Consider the following 20,710-nt stretch of genomic DNA (forward strand, 5'->3'; position numbering starts at 1 on the left):
TATATAATATATATATATATATATATATATATATACATTTTTTATTTGTATAATTACTATAATCAACTAATTTAATATGTTCTATAACAATTTAATATAATTTATAATATTATATCAATATTATAACTAATAAAAATCATTAATTATAAATGATTATAATAGTAAATATGATTATTAACAACTTAAACATGATATAATATATAATAAATATAATGGAATTATCTTTTGTAACTGTCATGTTTTTATGCACAACTACATTAAAATATTTCTCATTATAGTCGTTTTTTTCTGTCTCCCTATGCAGGTGAAGCAGCTGAGTGATCATTTTAACATATACGCTTTCTTACTAAAGAAGCCCAATTCGGACTGACAGGATGAGGAGAAAATCGGCCTGAAGGCTGCTGAGGTTTAAGCCATCTCAGCATGCTCTTCAGCTAGCCGACTCTCACCAATCACCAAGGAGACACAGTTAACAGGAAACCAAATTGTACTGACCAAATGCGCCGCCTTATTCTGAGGATGCTGCTCAATCAACAAACGAATGGAGCTGCACCCCAGGGCCCACTGATCCCTGAGGTGGAGCTGTGCCATGGGGCTCACAGAGCCCTGAGGCAGAACTGCACCATAGGGCCCACTGTGCCCAGAGGTGGAGCTGCGCCATAGGACATATTGGGCTCGGACACGAAATTACACCATGGGACTCAATAGCTCAGAAAAACAGGACCCACTGAGCCCAGGACCTACAGTGCCTCAACTTGCAGCTGTGTAACAGAGCCCATTCCTCCCAGAAAGAGCTGTATTGTGTTGCTCGCTCCGAGCCGAGGCTGTTTGGTTGCCTGGTATCCGTGAAGTTGTGGATTTTGCTTGTTTCCTAAGGAAATGTGCTTTTCAGCTGAGATACTAGGAGCCTTGAACGGTTAATCTCACTTACATGCTCTCAGATGAGTCACACGCAAACCACATGATGAACACACACATAGAATGTGATGAATGTCTTTATCTTATTTGATTTGAAGATTTTATTAACATTTAATTTTGGCCTCAATTGCTCAATTTGGGGGAAAAAAATCTCTTTTTTTAAATGAGAAGCATTATTTAATTATGTTTCTATGATGGACAATATAAGCGGATTGTGAGAACAGTCTAATTTTCAGTTAATATGAAACTTATATGTATGAGGGAACAGAGATGTTAGATACTTATTTAAATCTATGGTGATTTTGCTGATCTCTACAACTATACAAATTTTAATAATGACATAAGACAAATTTAAACAACCACAGCTAGTTATCTATAATATCACACACAGCTCATCTAACCAATTGAATTTGTATTACTACTGCAGCTGGGATATTTGTTTTTGTTTCCTTTTTACATTGGTGATGGTGTGTCTGCGTGCCGATTTTCATTTTTTTCCAGTTCTCTTTTTGTTTGCTTTTATTGAGTTTATTTGTGCTTGAATGAAGAGTGCACTTCAAACCCTGACCAGGAGAGGGTGCACTTGGAGTGAGCGAGTCAAACCTCGCTCCGTCTATAAACACGATAAAAGCAGTAGTCTGTGTGTCACCAACATGTCCGTTAAACCTGCAAACTGCAGGTGTCATGGCCTGCGTCAAGCTCATTCCAGCATTTAGTCTGTTTTTTTCTTCTTCTCTCGTTTTCCTGTTTTGTCTACATATCTTATTTTCGGTTTGGTGGACTGAGGGCTTATATACTGGTAATAGGATTTTATTTTAAGCTTTAACTGGTTGTCCGAAGTGTGTGATTTGAATGTATGTGTAAATATATGGATGAGTGTGTGTATGTGTACTGTATGTATATATCCGTGTTTGTGTTTTACACTTATACACTCACTTTGGAAACCTCATGCCTCCATATATTCTGTTTCTCTGAGATGAGTCGGTCAGTGAAAACAGCTTATCCATGTTGTTATACCATTGTATTGTTGTTCATCTTGCTTTTTTTTAATCGCCATAATATAATGATACATATTTCTTATCCTTCAAATACCTTTGTTTTACATGAATCGAGAAATGACATGGATAAAGAATTTACATCGGCTACTACAAATGACAACTGTTATATCTCAAGTAAATTCTTTATTTGTTATTATGTCAATATCTAATTACTGTCCAGTACACTTTTGCAATATATTACTTGTTAAAGAATGGTAATGACACTCATTCCTAAGGGCACTCCTGCAAAATTTAGATTAGAAAGATTTTAGCCAGCAGATGGCGCTTTTTCTTTGTGTGCAATAGAACTTTATCTTTTTTTTTTGCATAGAGTCTGATGGTAGTTCCTCTGAGGGTCAAATTCACTACGCAAATCGGTACATTTTAAGTTATTAGTGCACAGAATATCCGAGGAGGCTGCTTGACCTATTTTGTTTGTGTTACTGTTCTTATCATTTTTAAACTAGGCATCCCTCCTAAATGTGACCGTTTTGGTTGCAGAAGGACTCTTATCAAGTGCTGTGTAACTGGATTTGTGTGATGCTTTGGAGAACAAGCAAATATAACTTTTTTAAATCTAAAGTGAGATAAAAACACTCAAACCTCTGCATATTGTAAAACAAAATCCAGCCATGTTGTAACATTATCTTGTTGAGCTGCCCCATTAAATGTAAGCGTATCCACAGTATCATTTTGTCCTATTGCAGATTTTGACACCCCAGTCTCAGGACAGGCAGGATTTCACTCAGAGGCACAGTACATCATCTGTGTTTCAGGTACTGAATAGTGCACCACCAATGTTTTGTTTCGTGGACTTAACCCTTATTGTGGAAGATAATACCATGGCATTGGCATTGCACATTTTGGTAATTTTTCATTAGCACATATATTTTTCTGAATATAAAAAGTTGTATCCCAAGGGTGACATGTGAAATGGAGTTTTGAGAGAACCCGGTAAGACTTTGTGCCCTTTTGCCTCATTCAGGGGTTCCCCAACTTTTTTTTTTTTTTGTCAGCTGAACCCCTTAGACTTAAAATGTTTACTTGAGATTTTAAGTTAATATTTCATTAATTTAACAATTTTGCATAACCTTATGTTGGTTAATGACATGCAAGTCAACAGATAAAACATTTAGTCTTTTTAAAGCAAATGTTTTATTTTGAAAATTGTATATATATATATATTTATATATAGGGCTACACAACTTTTGTTATATTGCTGTTTGAACTGTGATATGATTGTAGCTGGACTTTAAAGTGGACTTAACCCGCAATTTATATGTGTCTCAGTCCACATTATTCACTTTGGTGTTTTTAGGAACCCATTCAAATTCAAGAAAATAATAGTTATTATTATTATTTATTGTTATTTGTTATCTTAAAACAGTAAAGTATTTCTGTTTTCATTTTTTATAATTAAGTTTACATTACAATAGCCTACTGTAAATAAAAAAAACAATGCGATACTATTATGATTTATGTTACACATTTGTATGTCTTAAATTCTCCTTTCAAACTTTTAAACCCTTGATCTTTTAACATTTCAAATTGAAGCTTTTTATTTCGGCAGAATACTGGTGAAATGCTGTAAACCTGTTTATAAAAAATGTTGGAAATTATGTGAATGTGTAAATAAAATGAACCTAGCATACATGGTTTCCAAATGCACGTTAAACTAAGCACACACACAGAGATGGTTTGCTTCATTTACTGTGAACTCAGCTACTCTTGAGAGAGACGCTTCAAACATCACGAGTTGCTGGATTAATCAACGGCCTAAATTTTAACAGCTGTGAAATTTTCCAAGTTTGTGTGCTAACTGTGCTTTGACTTCTGAAAAGTCGACCTATAGCAAACTAAGTGAAATTATGTCAGAGCAGCTCTTTGATGTTTTGTAAAGTTTCATGAACCTGGGATATTTACATTATGCGTTTTAGTAGGAGCTAGATGCATAATTGTATGAATAATATTTGTTACAAAAGTGTTAGCAGTAAGCACTGATCTTATTTAAGTGAGCTGTGACATTCAATATGCTATTTTAGTCCGCCAAAAGTGTTAATGTGGTGCAGTTCAGAGTGTCAGTTTGTTATTATATGTGCATTTAACCCATTTTTAGTAACGATATGTAGGCCTATTATTTAATTGCTTTAACACCCGTGCTGCGGTGTTGTTACAGTCGGTGTGTTTTTTTAGGGTTAGGACACTTTGGCGGGATAGTCCTAAATTGACAGTTAATCGGAGGTTGCATGAATTAAACAACGACAGCGTCTGTGTAATGTCCCTGGAGCGCAGTCCGTTTTGTGCGTGGCTGACCCGGTGCCACTCACCGTACTGCCCGGGAGAGCGCGCTCAATAATGCATGCACGTCATTAGAAACCGGAGAAGTCCGGTGTATAGCCGTTATTTCCTGGGAAACGCGAGTCAGGGCGAGGTGCTGACAGTCCAGCCTCTGAAGCACTTCAGGTTACATAGAAATCTTTGGACTTGAAGACGTGTTTCCCGCCTCGTGCACTATGCTTGTAGTTTTTATGCAGCTGTAAGTGAGTTACTGATAGCCCCGTGCGGCGTCACTTCTGTTTGACCCAGAAGCACGCATGTTTTATTCAAACCGGGATTAACAGCGCGTACAGCAGTTACGATATAACTTGAGGTTAATAACCGCTCAAAGCCTCAAACGCCGCCCTCGCCACCCTTCAATTAACGAAAAAAACATTGGGCTTCAAAATTCTCGCGCTATATGATCGCGACAGTGTGCGGTTTTTGGTAAACAAGAAATGATGGTTTGCGATAGTTTGATATTATAAATACTCATAAAATTAGACATTCATTGAGGCATTTAATTCTACATAATTAAATTGTCTCACAGAATTGTTTAAATCTTGATATGCAGACCTGAAAAGTCACGGGAATATGGTGAATATAATTATTCTTTTAATTATTTGTAATTATCGTCACACGCACACACACACACACACATTGTAGAAATCGCTAGTCGGACCACTAAGCACAAAAGTAAGTCAAGTCTATATTGGTCTTAGGCAAGTTTGGGCTTGTTTATGGAAAGATTGGGCTTCACAGGTGCCTGGTCACCCGGACACAGGCCACTGAATAAATTGTTAACATTCCTGAAGCTCAAACTGTACAGTGTGGCACTCGCAACGGCAAGTCATGGTTCGATTCCCAGAAAATGCACGAACTGATTAAAAAATATTTATACTTTGAATGCAATGCAAGTCGCTTTGGATAAAATCGTATGCCAAATTAATAGCAGCGGCACATTTTCATCTCATTCAGCACATTTTCAACAAATTCAGCTCTCTCCGTAGACTGTTTGGTGCTCAAATTCAGTTGCAGGGTGAGCAAGACTAGACTGTTTTAAACTAAACTGCTATGTGAGAAGGGTCTATATTCTATTCTTGGCTGTCATGGTCGTTCTCAAGGGTGTAATACATAGGCATTTCTTATTAAAATCTCACAGATTTAAAGTCATAACATAAAAAGAATTTTAAGATTCATAAATCTATTCAAGGATATAAAGTGAGACATAGTATATTCTGTCCAACCACTTTTTTTCCTGGACAAAAGCAAACATTGACATGATCTTGGTCTAAATGTATAACATATTCATTCCCATGGAACTGAGGTGACTCTTCATCACTGGGTTGCCCGGTAGAGTAAGATACCTCTGTAGCGTCTTTCTAGTTAAGTCACTGATGTGGTACATATTAGTTCTTTTTCTCTATGGTGTGTTTAATTAAAGCAGAGACAGATGGGATTATTTTAGAGGTAATGGTAGCACCCTGGTAATGTCCAGACATAAGGTCATTGGTGTATTTGAGGTCAGAGACCACTGCTTGTTTGGACATGTAAGATACAGTTTAAATGAATGGCGTTGCATTATATAGCAAATTATTCATCAAAGTGACATTTATTTTAAAGAACTCAAAATCACTCATACAAAGAAAGTTGGCATGTTCTAGATTATAAAACAACAGACATTGTTTAAAATTAATAATAAAAATGGACATACATGTTCAACAATTTGTAGTTGTAAAAGGTTAATGATGTTCCATCATATTAAATGCGATAAATGCCTGTTTGAGTTTGAGGAGAACTGACTTCATGTAATCAAAAGTGACAGTAAAGACAATTATAATGTCGCAAAAGTGTGCAAGTGATTTCAACATTGATAATTAGAAATTAGAAAGTTTCTTGAGCATCAAATCAGCATATTAGAATGATTTCTGAAGGATCATGTGACACTGAAGACTGGAGTACTGGCTGCTGAAAATTCACAGGAATAAATTTCATTTTCAATTAAATTAAAATATAAAACAGTAATCATCTTGACATCAAAATGGGTTAAAAGTATTTTTGCAAAAAGGCTAGAAATGTAAAGTCAATTTGGAGAATAGAACCGCAATTGTTTGCAGATGCCACTTGGTTCTGTTATGTTGTTACCTGCAATAAAATTCATACTAACTGTTGAAAAAAAGATGGATTATATAATCTGAGGATATTTAAGTGTCTGACTTGGCTCTTCGGGAACTATGTGGTTGCAAGTATGAGTTGAGGTGCAGACATGCCACACTCACTTTGGATCAATCTCTCTCCAGCACACATATCTATACACGCACACACAAAGGCCAAGCCCCCTCAGCACCATATCGTGTACCAAAACAAAGTGTTCATAATTCATGAGCTCCTCACCATTTGAAAAGAGGGAAAGATTCCTTTACATGTCCATTATTCAAAACCCTTCTGGCCATTGGGGAGCAGCCACAACACAGTTGCTCATTTAACATACACGCTACAAAACACGCACACCCTTAAATTAGCCTAATTAGATGTCTACAATTATGCAAGCAGTCCAGTATTGAGTATCCTGTCAATTTATTTTTAAGATAAGTTGTTAAAAAAAGAAAAAAAAAGGTTGTACCAAAACTACATTTCCTCATTCCTGAACAATAGTTTCCTACTTTATTGTATTGTAAGCTTCAAACAAAAAGCCAATAAAATAGTTCAATTATATTAGCCATTTTCCTCATAAGCTGGATCCTCATCCTTTGGCACCGACTGGTATAGCTGAGTGATGCTATTCAGATGCATTCATTCATAAAGCGAGAAACATAATAGCAGCTTAAAACCTACAATGGGCATCAGTCAAATCCCAACCAGACAATTAAGAAACTCAAGAGTAGTCAAATTGTCCGGTGACCAGGGGATTATGGTAGAAAGAGGGAGGGTGGAGGGCAAGAGGGGAGGTAATGGTAAGACGATATGTTGATTTTAATAAGATAACTCATTCTTCTTCCTGAAGCAGATAGCTTATTGTCAGCAACTGGCATAATGTTGATTAACTCACACAAAAAAATGAAAGTGAGGCACTTACAGTGGAAGTGAATTCAAGGTCAAGCACTAAAGGTGAATAAGGTGAAGACTGAAAGTGAAAGTGAGTGATGTGACTGCCAAGTATGGTAAACCATACTCAGAATTTGTGCGCTGCATTTAACCCATCCAAGTGCGCACACACACACCACGAACACAGCCATTTTGCTGCGGAACCTGGGGAGCAAATGGAGGTTCGGTGCCTTGCTCAAGAGCACCTCAGTTGTGTGTATTAAGGGTGGAAGAGAGCGCTTTCCATTCACTCCCCCACCAACAATTCCTGCTGGTACTGAGAAATCAAACCTGTGACTTTTGGCTTACAAGTCCAACTCTCTAAAAATTAATGGTGCCCCACCATTCACCAGTTGATTAATAGCAGTTTTCTGAAATGTTATGTTTTAAAAATATGCAAATGAAGCATTGTCTAATCAAATATGCTCAAATTTGCATACATTTGTCAAATCTGAACACTGGATAAAGTAAAGTTCAAAATTCCACTTTATTGATATATTAGAGTTAAAGGTTTTTACAGAGGGGATTTTGGATATCTCTATTTTTATGACTCTATAAAACACAAAATATTGTCAAAAGCCAGAAAATTTTTTTTTTTACCATGTTTTAAGGAATAAAAATTTATATAAACCAGGTGGATATATATGAACAAACTCCTCTGTAAAAACCTTTAGAATATATGTGCATGAAAAAACAATGGTTTTGCCAGTAGTGTCTTGCCTTAAACAAGGGATGAATCAACATGATTTGTTTGTGGTAATCAACATTATGCCACAAATGCTGTCGACTGAGCATGACTTGTATTGAACCCAGCATATTCCCTTTGAGAAGGCCTCAAATGTCACCCGAAATCCATTCTGAGTATTTCTGTCTTTTTGTCAGATTTGTTTTGTAAAGCAGACGGAAGCATTGGTAAGTTGAGGTCCGTGACTCTGCGTTGTATAGCTGTTCGCAACTGAACAGAATTTCTTTTCGCGGTATTACTGGGGATACCGATCCCTCCTCCCCCTCCCGTTCCTGTGTTCCTCTTCTCCTTTGCATGTCTCAGGTTTTTAATGACGAGAGCTTGTTGTCTCTGAGATGGAAACAATGGCGGTTTGGACCCATTTACTAAGAAAGGCGAGGAGCCAGTGCCAGGCGTTGTGTGGCGCGTAAGACCGACCCAAGTGACTTTTCTAGGTGTGGCTTCCTTCAGCATTCCAGTGTGACGTAGTCGAGGTAAAGGGGAGGTTTGTGTTGTGGTTTCCATGGCGCTGAGGTGGCGAGCATTGTAGGTTTTCTCCTCAATGGCCAGTAATAGATCCTTAAAGCGCTGTCCCATTCTGGGAGAAGCCCCTTTTTCGGAGTAGAACGTCTGCAACTTTTCTAACTTGTCATCAGGCTGATGTTCGTATTCTAGCGCTTGATATTTGTCAGAGTAAGCCGGTCTCAGATCATGTGGTTTGATTGATGTTTTCATTGTCTGGGAGTCTCTAGAGGTTTCTATGGTTACAGTGGCATCACAAGGGGCGGAGTCACAGAGTTTGGTGCCACTCCCCTCTCTGCAGGAACACTTAGGCGGTGAGACACAAAGCATCTCCTTCTCACCAAAAGTTAAGACTGAAATATACACATATACAGATTCTGTCAGCTGAGTATGCATTGTATGAATTTCTAAATTAAATGGGTCCAAAATAGGGTGACCACTTGGTTATTGCTCTGTTACAAGACTGTAGATGTGATTTTGCAGGACAGTGCGGGACGTGTGTGAGAGATTAATGGACTACTATTAGACTATGTAAATGCTGATGATGATTTGATGATAACATGCTTTAAAGCATCAACAAGCTTTGTTAATTGTGACCGGCTTTGTGACTGGCACTCACTTTGCCCATGTTCATGTGATAGGGCACAATGTAATTTACTCCACGGGACCTATTCAGTCTACGAATCACAATGAACCGAGTAACAGGCTAGTAGGTAAAAATCACATTTTATACTAAAATAATTTCCTTAAACAGGAAATAGTTTGTTCCTTTATTACATTATTCAAGCATTAATTGTGTTTTACTGGATTCAGTGCATCTTGAACTATTTTTTGTTGGATCTGGCAACTTTGAGCAGGACATTCTTATCCAGTATGTGTCTAGAAGACGTTCTGGCTGGTGTAGCTGTATTTAACAACTCTTAATGAGGTTCACAATGATTCCTTTGCTCCGTCCAGTCAACATCAGTGGGAAAAAAAACCTCTCTACGAATGCGCTGGTTGGCTATTTTCCCTGCTCTAGCAAGAACATGATGGCTGCAAGAAAGGATTTTGTCTATTTTTTATTCTATAAAATACATCAATATAAACCCCACTCGTAATTTTTTAAAAGTTTTTATATGTCTTGAAAAAGGTTGCTAAACTGGACTACAGAGGTTGTTGGGGACATTAAATGGCATCATGCAGAACAGGTAAACTCATCTACTCAATAGTCCACTTTCACAGCCTTGCTGTATTTATAATCACACTGTTGCAAACGATTCTAACTCAAACTTTCCAACTTCTAGATTTTAAGATTAAAAAGACTAAAAAAGTTGTCTTAGTGGTGGTGATGTTGAAGTTGTACATTTGTGGTGCATTTTGTTTATAGCCTAACTTTAGCTTTTTACTTCTAATGATTATATCTAGGCTTCAAAATTCAGAAAAAATTATGTTAATTGATTATCTGGTTGGCCTAAAAAATACACCATCCTTGCAGCACTCTATTAGTGATATAAGAAATGAATATTACCCTTAGGAATCAGTCCATCATGTGTCTCGACCAGTATGGCGATCTCATTAGCTGTATCCACGGGCAGGCAGGAGGGGGAATCTGCTCTGTCCACTAGGCTTGGCTGCTTTAGTCTAATGGTCTCTGCTGTCCTTTTTGTGCCACTCTGGGTGTCCCTGTCCTGTGATTGGCTCCGCTGGGTCTTACTGGCCTGCCTTGAGCTCCTCTCATTGGCTGTGTCACTCTGAGGAGACTAGTAAAGGAATAGGTTGTTAAATGTTTTGTGTGTACATGATCGTTTTAGACACAAGATGGAATTCTTGGATAGAGAAGTATAGCTTGACGGTTTACCTGCTGCTGACTCTTTGCACTTGCATTGCTTCTCCCTCTCGACAAGCCCTTATTCAGAAGATTCCATTCGCTGTTTTCTTCTCTCTGAGGACAATCATTAACATGTTAGCTGTGATCCAAAACCTAACAATAGCCAGAAGGCATCATAGCATGAATTGGGATCAGTTTTCTTCTCCAAAATGGAGGACAAAAGAAATACTGATAAATACACTTGTATTTCAGGATGCACCAGTTTTAAAATGCTGATAATTATTTTCATGTTATGGTCAAATAAACCAATAAATTATCGATAAACAGATAAATGGTTGAAATAAAAATTCAATATTATATTGTGTATATAAAGTAAAAATAAAACGCTAAAAACTAAAATGAATAATTTTAAATGCTATGAGTGAATTTAGGCATCACAACATTATATTGTACGTATGTTGAGATTTGATAAAGATTACATTTAAGATTATTAATATTCATTTTTAGTATTTTAAAGATTGAATATAATGTTAAATCACAGCTAATGTAACGTGAATGTAAAAAGAGGTATAAAAAAAACTGTAATATTGACCTATATCCAATGTGATACCGATTTTTTGGGAAATAAATGAATCCTTTTATTCATCAGATACATTAAATTGATCAAAAGTGAAAGGAAAAACATTTATAATGTTCTTTTGAATTTTCTATTTATCAAAAAATCCTGAATAAAAAAATGCATCAGTTTCCACTGAAGACTGGAGTAATGAAAAAAATCAGCTTTGCCATTACAGAAATAAATAATATTTCAAAATATTTCAAATTGTAATAATATTTGACAATATAACAGTTTTTACTGTATTTTTGATTAAAAAATGCAACCTTGGTGAGCATAAAGAGTATTCTTTCAAAAACATAAAAAACTTTATACATGTATCAAGCATGTACGATTTTACCTTCATGGTCCTCACTACTTTCTGATGCCTGGTGAGTTTTTTCAGCAGGAGATGGTAGCAAGCCAAAGTGGTTGACGGCTTGTTACTGATGACAGTGTGGATGATATCAGACAGACCGTAACCTAGAGATTCCGTCATGTAGTTTAACACAGCAGAATTCAGATCCTCAGGACGCAGCCTAAAAAGCAACAAAAAACACACAAAAACAGATATCAGAAATGCTGAATTGATTTTTTCAAGATGTTTGTGAATTTTTGTCCATCTCTATGTCTTCCTTTGGGTAGCTTTACCATTAGATTTCATCTTACAGGTACCTGTTTTTATGAGGGACAGTATGGAGGGGTCTCTTGGCATATCCCTCATTCAACCATTTATCCTCCATTGCTGTTTTTACTGTTGGCCTTTTTGCTGGTTCTGGCTCCAGCAGAGACAAGACAAAGTGTACAGCCGCTAGAGAGAAATAAAGAACGACAACATTGACATCCTGACACTGCTATAGGAGTCTTAAAACTCTGTTTTAACCTTACACAGAAGATCTCAACACTGATTTGTCAGAGGAGTGAGTGTATGTGTGTGTGTCCGACCCAGACTGAACTTCTCCAGGTTTCTCTTACAGAAGGGCAGATCAAATTCAAGAAGCACTTTGCTCCCCTGTTCCACCTTCTCAACCTGGGGGAGACTCCTCAGATCAGAGAGCCAGCTTGGCACTGGCCTTGTGTGTGTGTGTGTGTGTGTACTGAGGTGAAGGTAGTGTTTGTGTCAGAAGACAGTGACGATCACATTTACTCATTCACTTAGAGTGCCATTACAGGCAGCCTCAGGATGCCAACAAAACATGATAATTCATTTCTACCATACTTCACCCACAGCAATGACTGTATGATGGTGACCTTCAGCTGTTACCATACAGAGTTTTTTCTACCTGATTTAACACATTAAACTGAAATTTTTGGTATAGATTAATATATTTATGTTGATTCAGTGATGTTAAATGATATTATTTGACTTGAATAAAACCAGTTAATGTAGGTGTTATAATTTATGTTTACTTATGTCTACTAATAATATTAGTTTATTTATAATATTAATTATTATGATAAATGATATCCACTATAATATGGAACACATTTTTGGATTGGTGTCGATTTAGCAGATATTATCCAAAGTGACATTAGTAAATGACAATTTAGTACATACTGTAGGGCTGTATGCACTTGCTTCTGTTCCATTAAATACTTCCTTCACTTCTTTTTAATAAACAATGTATGCACTGGTTCAGTGAAACTGGCGGTAATTCACAATACGTAATGTACAAACTACGTAATGACCTAATGTAATCTGCAACCGAATCGGGAAACCTGGCCAGGTTCTGTTCCACTAGCAGACATTTTGCATCATCATGTTTGTAGTGCATCTATTTTTGCAACTGGTGAATATACTCTGTTATTAATATTCATGATAGTTAATATTAATGTGCTGGATCAGATGATCTCACAATCTGATTGAGAAGAAGGACACTTTAAAATGCACCACTGCACTCAACAACTTTTATCTCTCGTTCTCTTTTCTCATTCTCATTCTCTCTCTCTGTATCTCATCTTGATGTAGAACCCTTTAGGAATAAATCTTCAGGTGTATGAATATGTGTGGGGTCAGTAAGATTTTTTTAATGTTTTTGAAAGAAGTTTCTTATGCTCACTGCTCACCAAGGCGGCATTTATTTAATCAAAAATACAGTAAAAACGATGTATTTAAAATATAAATAAAAAATATAATTATATATTATATAATAAGAAATAGTTTATTATATAAAATATTTTATATTGTATTTAGAATTATATATAAAAATTATATATTATATATGTGTATATAATATATATTATATATTGCCCACATGAAGAAAACTGCTTAATAAACATATTAAATAATGTTTTAATGAAAATGCAAAAATGTTTCTGTGAGGGTTAGATCAAAAACAAAAATAAATAAAAGTCTTTAGAAAGTCAATGGAAAAATCAATGGAAAGTGTGTGTATACTTTACCTTTGCTGATGTCCGATGGTATCGGACTGATTTCTCCATTCACCATTTTCTGATGAAGTTGCTTGATATTGAAGGGCTCCACCGTAAACGGTAGAGTGCCAGTCAACATGGCAAACATACTCACACCCCTACACATACACACAGAACACACACACAATCTTCATCAATAGCCAGCATTAAAAAACATTACACCCATCTTCAATAAAAAACCCTTCCACAAGTTGACGTAAACTACATACATATACATGTACTTTGTGTACTCACACAGACCACACATCCACTTTAGGGCCGTACTTCCTGTGGGCCAGCAGTTCAGGAGCCGCGTAAGCAGGACTGCCACACTGAGTGTTCAGCAGCTCCAGAGAGAGAGAATCTGCCTTCAGAGTGTTACTCAGTCCAAAGTCTGCACACAAACACACTCATATGTTAGTGTACAATACTCGCATGAACATACAAGCACATACAACTGTCTTTAGTTTCTGATACAGAAACGTTAAATTGCAGACTACTTATCAGTTTATTTTTTCTTTCTTAGACGTTTCGGAAATTAGGCATTTAAGAATAATATATAAATCATACAGATAGGGCTGGGTATCGAGTTCGATACTTTTTAGGCACCGACCGAATTGCCTCGATACCATCGAGTATCGAAAAACGTCTTGTCGTTCGGTACCAAATTTCGATACCTAAGGGGTTAATCTCATCAGCGTCAGTGAGCCAATAAGATTTCAGAAGCCCAAAATGAAATACATGAATACAAGGATGAAGGAGACAGAGAAGCATGGAACTGACTCATTCCGTCTCATTACAGCAATTATGAGCATTTCATGAGTAGTTATATTCCTCATTTGGAAGTGGCTTTGAATAAAAGCTTTTGCAAGATGACCAACTGTAAATGAGAGGTGCTTCCTGTGTGCTTGCATTTGTTTATACACTACTGCAACCATAACGGTTGGTTATTCTCAGAGGTCAAAGGTCAAACTATTAATGTATTACAGTAGGAAAGCTTTGACAAAAACTTTCCTCAGAATAAATGATGTACATTTACACACTATGTAAAAAGGTCAAATGGCAAGACACACTCACCTACTATCTTAATATTGTTGAGCTCATCCATTAGTAAGTTCTCAATCTTCAAGTCCCTATTTAAAAAAAAGGTGAAGGAGGTTAGTTAAAAAAAATAACACATATTGGGGACCAAAATTCTGATAACACCTTCAAAATCTGCTTATGCTCCTCTATGGCAAGTAGCTTTGGATAGAAACGTCTGCTAAATGCATAAATGTTAATTTTCAGTTTTCATTTTAATTTTAGTTTAGGTTTTGTAATTTGTGTTATGTGCTTTTGTCATTTTTATTAGTTTATTATATATATATATTTCTATTTAGCTTTATTTTTGTTTAAATTTCAGTTTTAGTAATGTTAGTACTTGAAGTTATTGTAGTTGCCAAGGCAACATTTTTAATTTTCATTTAGGTGTTTTAAGTTTTTCATCTAATATTTATATTTTATTTCAGCTGGATTTAGATTACTGAAAACTATTTTTAGTTGCTTTAGTTAACAATAACAACGCTGCCTTCCATTGAAGCACAAGATGCTCTTTGCACCAACTTTTACTCAGACTTTTAATAATGGTAATATAATGTATTACACTAGAAAAAAGAATGCAAAATAAAAGCATTTTTACTAGTGGTCTCAGACTTTGGGACCCTACTGTTCATATATACTGTACATACAGTATATATAAACACCCGTATGCGTCCAGCTGATAGGGAACTCAGATCACCTCACTCCATGTGCGGGAATTCATGACCAGCCAAGAACCTCTAGCAGCACACAAAATGTAATGAAAAAATGTGAATTAAAAGGAGATTTGTATTAAAAAACAGAGCTACGAGAGTTATTGTTGGTGGTGATATCACTGCTTGGTGGTCCTGGAAGTTCAGTCATTCTGCCAACTTTTACTTTTACACTCTCCTCTCTCTTTTTCCTTTTATCTTACTCCCGCCTTCTCCCTTTCTTTCCACTTCATAATAAACACTCACACTCACTTTGACGACCGCACGCTCCTCACTTTTAATATGAAATTGTATGAAAAGCCTATAAAAATATCATAGCCCTCTAAGTTATTTTCATTTCTCTCCATTTTTACTGAGAAGGCTGACATCTCAAAGCTCAATGGGCGGCCAAATGTTCCTCAACTCACACACACTCATACAGACGCTGTCCCTAAAATGTACAAAGAAAAGTTGAAAAACTACTTCAAATATGCCCGTATTAAAGTTCTCTGACAGACATGACGTGTTTAAGGGGAAAACTGGACTGCTGTCCAGCAGCGTGACTGGGTTTTTGGGGTATTATTAATGTGTATCGAACAGAGAGGTCAGCAGAGACAGACTCAAAGGCATAAAGTGAGTGTTTGTGGAGCCAGTTGATAAAATTGTTTGATTTGGGTTGATTAATGTCATTCGAAGTGGGTGAACTTTTGAACTGAAATGGACATGAACCCACACACTCCCTTCGTTACCATAGGGACTGTGTATGCTGCCTAACCCCACGGGTAGTCAACTGTGTGTGTATGTAGGCTATGTGTAGGCTGATGAACATCCTTTGATCCTTGACATATTCTAACGAAGGCCCTTTACTGAGTGGATTGTGTGTGACAGACCTCAGCATTATGAAGCTTTATCCTGGGACTCCATTAGTAAGGAAGTCATGAATGATGTGTTAGCCATAGTGGCTCTGGCTGATGATGTCATGAGAAGCTAATGGCATTCCCACTCTTGCCTCAATTAGGCTTCACTGCCAGACTAAAGAACTACACACACACACCATAGACTTCTATCATTTTTATATTATATAATTTTTTATATTCATACATTAATCTAATTATACTACTACAGACTAACTCTAAACCTACCCCTAAAAAACAAAATGTGATGTTAAATGTATAATATAAATTTAAAAAATGCATTTATAGATTATCAGGATAGTAATTTTATATAAATTATGTAGAATTATAATAATCTAAAATTAAAAATATTAACAAATGAATCACATTTAATTTGAACTGGAAAAATAATGTTTATTATAATCCTGATTATTAATAATTAATTGTATTAATAATCTTTAATGTATTCAATTTAAAATGTTTCCCCAAATTATAGCCAAGTAAACCCACACACACACACTTGCTCTTTGATTTCAAAACCATTCTCAGATACACTTTTCTCATCTATGCTATACAGCACTTCATTTTTTAAGACTCGTTATTGTTTTTATTTTCTATACGTTTTTATATGTGCATGTGAATCTAATTATAAATACTACAGACTAACTCTAACACTAAAAGACGAAAATTTATTTATTGATGAACTAATGAATAAACAACTCATTTATTAAACATTTTAAAATGTCTTAAATAAATTTAATAAATATATGTACTTTTTTACTTTTAGAATTGTAGATATTTTTATACATTTTACATTGAGAAAAGTAATTGTATAAATAAATTACATAAAATTCTAAAACTTAAAAGTATTAACAAATTTATTTTTATTATTAATAAGATGCTAAAGAAAATTTAGTTTTATTAATCATATTTAATAGTTTGTATTTATTTATTGGAAAGTTGTTGTTTTTTTTATTCGAAAAATCTTCTCCCCATACTACAGCCAAATAAATCAACACACACATACTTGCTCTTTGATTTCATTCATTTTCACACACATTTCACTCATCTATGAGACTGCACTTCATTATTTTAAGGCTCTTATAACTAGAGTCCGCTATACAGCTTAGCACTCTCTCAGCGTTTTCCTTTTTCTTTTTTTCTCGTTCTACCCCACTATATCCCTACATCCCTTACAAACCACATGATCTCAAAACTTCATTTTTGTGGGTCCAATTGTGTCATTGTGCAAGAATATCCATTCATTACCTGTGAACTATCCCGTGTCGATGCAGGTGTTCCACTGCAGACAGTATCTGACGGGTGTATCTGCGAACCTCTCTCTCCTCCAGCCGCTTGCGTTCACAGATTCGATCCATAAGGTCTCCTCCTCCGCATAGCTCCATGGCCATGTAGTAGCAGTTCTCTGTCTCCAGTGTCTCCAGCAGCAAGACGATGTTCGGGTGGCGGATCAGCTGGTGAATCCGGGGTTCGCGCTTCATGTTTTTTAAAATGTATGAATCCTGACGAGCCTTTTTCTTATCTATCACCTTGATCGCCACCTGACAGTGACAGAAACAGAGTCATTATGCTTCATTTTAGTATCAACTTTGTCTCATATGTTTCTCTTAAAATGTATTAGAAAAAATTAAGATACACAGTCAGTTGATAGAGCTAAAATGAATATGGATGATTTAGTCTTGAAAGTATTCAATAAGAAATCTTTCATTTAACTTTTCCACAGCTGTTTCTCCTAAAATTTCCTAGGAAAAAATAAATACAGACACAAACAAGATAATTGTTGACAAAAGGTGACACATGAGATTTATTAATCTCATTGCTGTCTAGGAGAAAAAAAAAGAGATTTAAGAGATTTCACTTGATTTTTATTTTCTATGGGACATTATTGTCCAAAGAAAACGTCCATAGTATTTAGTATATTATATTAAAACTGATTTAGTTTAGTTTGCTGTGTTTAAAACTATAGCTCAAAGTCCATCTCTTTAGGAACTCCATGATAATAATTTACAACCTCAAATTCTAGGATTGAGCTGGGGTGATGTGTGCTTATGTGTCACCATAGCAACCTGTTCAGGAAAACAGAGTGGTCAGGAAGGGCTTAGTGATGTGTATAAGAGCTGGTAACATACACACACACACCGGCCACAATTACTGACCCATGAAAGCTCAGGTCACCACAGTGAGAAGAGGAAGACAGGTTGAGCTAAAACTCTCTCTCTCTCTGTTTGTCTGCATCACGATGAACCCAGAAGTTTTCCAATTTCCCCAGAATATTTGTAGGCATCTATTAGATATTCTATATTGATACTGACATAAGAGATACTGAGAAAAAAAAAACAAGAAGTTAAATTAATTAAAGATATTAACAAATGTATAAAATTTAATTTGAACTGAGTTTTTTTAATTATTTTTATTTTGTTTAATATTAATAATAATTGTATTAATTTATATACATTATTTATTAAATCAAATATAAATTATATAAAATTCTAAATTATAATATATTAAATCCAAAATTTATGCCCAAACTATAGCTAAATAATCCCACACACATACATGATTTTTTTAGGCATCTCATAGCAGATACTCCGTATTGATATTGGCAATATAATGTATGTATTCATAAATAAACACTAATACATTTATAAATAAATACATAAATAAAAAATTTAATTTATATGTAAAAAAAATTAAATAATTAATGTATACACAAAATATAGTCAATTACATTTACATGATTTAACTAAAATACCATGACTTTTCACTCATCTTCTAATAACGCTGATGTAGGCGCATATGAAACATTTTACAGCAAATAACTGTAAAGTACTATTTCCGCAGGCCCTAAAAGCAAATCACTGAAATAATGACAATCTAAAGCACCATTACAAATCATTATCTATTATAAACATTAAGAACATTAAGTTAAAACACCATCGAAGTCTGCAGACAAAATACACACTATTTAGTATGCTAAAAATTCATCAGATCCATTACATGAACAAAATGAATAATGAAACACTACTGAGTCAACATCAAAACATCAACAGCCACACAACGCACAATTCATGATCACCCCTCCTCCTCCCCCAAACATAAAGTGCCTTTTGTATTAATAAATGTCTCTAACAGTTTGAGTGTGTTCGTGTGGATGGATTATTACTGCGGTGCGAGTCAGAGATTAGCCAAGACGGAGTTGCTATGAAAGCTGAGAGAGCGAGACAGCATGAAAAATGGATGACAACCCTTCAGCGCACCGATGACTGACACCCTTAGTGCGCCTTTGATTGACAGGCGTCTGCGTGTAAGAGACTGGGTGTGTGCTTGTTACCTTCTCTCCTGTACTGATGTGCATGCCTAGCATAACCTTGGCGAATGAGCCCTTGTTGATCATTTTGCCCACCAGGTAGCTGCCCACACGCTTAGTGTGAGGGAAGTTTTGGAGCAGGTCACGGGGCACTTTTCCAAAGCAGGGGGTTGCCGCCTGCTCCAGCTCCAGCTCCCCCGAATCTGTCATGCTCCCATCCAGAGATGACTTCAACACAGCAGGCATGATGCCAGTAATGCCCGTCTGCTAGCAGATCCACAGGACGACACCGAGTGGACAGGTAGAGGATGGAGGAAGACAGGTTGGCAAGAGAGGAAGGGCATGTGTGATGGAGGCTGGTCTCATTGGTTCTTCTTTTGCTGTTGGTGTTTGTCTGTCCTGTCAAGAAGGAGAATATCCATTCTTCGCTCCTCTCGTGTGTTTTTCTTTAGTGCAGATGCTGATCCACAATCACATGCCGTGTGTTGGGACCAGGTATCTGTCTTATACTTGTCTCTAGCCTCAGATCTACCTCGCTTTATCTGTCTTTTTCATCTAGACTGTCTATTTTCTGTCCAACGGAAGGTTCTTCTGCCAGTCTGGTTAGTTCATGCACCCTTGTCAGTGTGTGTGTGTGTGTGTGTGCTGGTAGATAATTAACTGATATTTCTAATATTTTTAATATAAAAGTAAATTATCTTTCAAAAGCATTTTAATTAGACATAATATATCAATATAACTTATAAATATGTATTAAATATATAAATATTGAAAATATATAAGAATAAATTAAATATAAATAAATTATGACACATGAAGCATATTTTTAGTCACTTGTCAAAACATTTTTACAGCGTAGAAAAAATTTATTTCTTACACTTCATCAGTCAACATCTTTTTATGTACAATTGTCCAATAATTTTCATATATTGTTCCAATAACATTCATTTTGTAGGAGCTTGTCTCTCAAAGGTCCAGTAATACATTTCTTGGTTAAATCCTGTACATTCAGTATCATCAACTAGATTTAATATCCTCTACCACAGTAGAAATTAAACAATGAAGGAAATAATCACCCTATTAATCACACAGTCTCATATTCCCCAATAATATTCTTGGGATATTACAATAACTCAAAAAGCAACATCATCCAGTAAACCATCTTCTAAAACCTCTTGAATGAGGCAGTCAGATTTCATTGATTAATAATGACATGCTGTAATGAGGGGCTTGTCAGTGAGGCCATCACTTGAGATCCTGTTATGACAATGAGGAAGAAACAGCCACATTGATATTAATACC

At 35.8% G+C, this 20,710-nt stretch overlaps 2 protein-coding genes across 3 annotated transcripts in view; one reads left to right on the forward strand and one right to left on the reverse strand.

Annotated features, from left to right (window-relative positions):
• Positions 1–4,488, forward strand: part of LOC107756381 (ethanolaminephosphotransferase 1-like) — an 11,848-nt gene extending 7,360 nt beyond the window's left edge. Inside the window, exons 10-11 of one of the 2 annotated variants that reach the window (XR_001641809.1) lie at positions 305–2,250; positions 4,479–4,488. Coding sequence is in view for 1 of the 2 variants with exons in the window: in XM_016573441.1 (XP_016428927.1) it covers positions 305–370 (66 nt within the window). In the remaining variant the exon portion in view is untranslated. Of the gene's footprint in view, positions 1–304; positions 2,981–4,478 lie in introns of those variants that run through there. The other variant, XM_016573441.1, reaches the window with a different exon arrangement.
• A 3,692-nt stretch (positions 4,489–8,180) lies between these two features.
• LOC107756347 (hormonally up-regulated neu tumor-associated kinase homolog A-like) lies at positions 8,181–19,654 on the reverse strand. The gene is made up of 10 exons (XM_016573396.1): positions 19,433–19,654; positions 17,350–17,642; positions 14,496–14,551; positions 13,674–13,812; positions 13,410–13,537; positions 11,682–11,817; positions 11,368–11,545; positions 10,442–10,525; positions 10,112–10,343; positions 8,181–8,954 (listed from the first exon to the last, which is right to left on the reverse strand). Exons 1-10 carry the CDS (start codon positions 19,652–19,654, stop codon positions 8,197–8,199), a joined length of 2,226 nt encoding a protein of 741 aa, XP_016428882.1. The 3' UTR covers positions 8,181–8,196.
• Positions 19,655–20,710: the final 1,056 nt, after the last annotated feature.

The sequence above is a fragment of the Sinocyclocheilus rhinocerous genome, unplaced genomic scaffold (assembly GCF_001515625.1).
Source record: "Sinocyclocheilus rhinocerous isolate Xijiao unplaced genomic scaffold, SAMN03320098_v1.1 scaffold712, whole genome shotgun sequence".
NCBI classification, from domain to species: Eukaryota; Metazoa; Chordata; class Actinopteri; order Cypriniformes; family Cyprinidae; genus Sinocyclocheilus; species Sinocyclocheilus rhinocerous.

What these genes read in the sequence shown, in the direction of transcription:
- LOC107756347 (XM_016573396.1), bottom strand. Translation starts at nt 19,654, where the DNA reads ATGCCTGCTGTGTTGAAGTCATCTCTGGATGGGAGCATGACAGATTCG. An exon ending in CGACACGGGATAGTTCACAG is followed by an intron (nt 14,552 to 17,349) that starts GTAATGAATGGA and finishes TTTTTTAAATAG; the next exon opens with GGACTTGAAGATTGAGAACT. An exon ending in AAGTAGTGAGGACCATGAAG is followed by an intron (nt 10,526 to 11,367) that starts GTAAAATCGTAC and finishes GATTGTCCTCAG; the next exon opens with AGAGAAGAAAACAGCGAATG.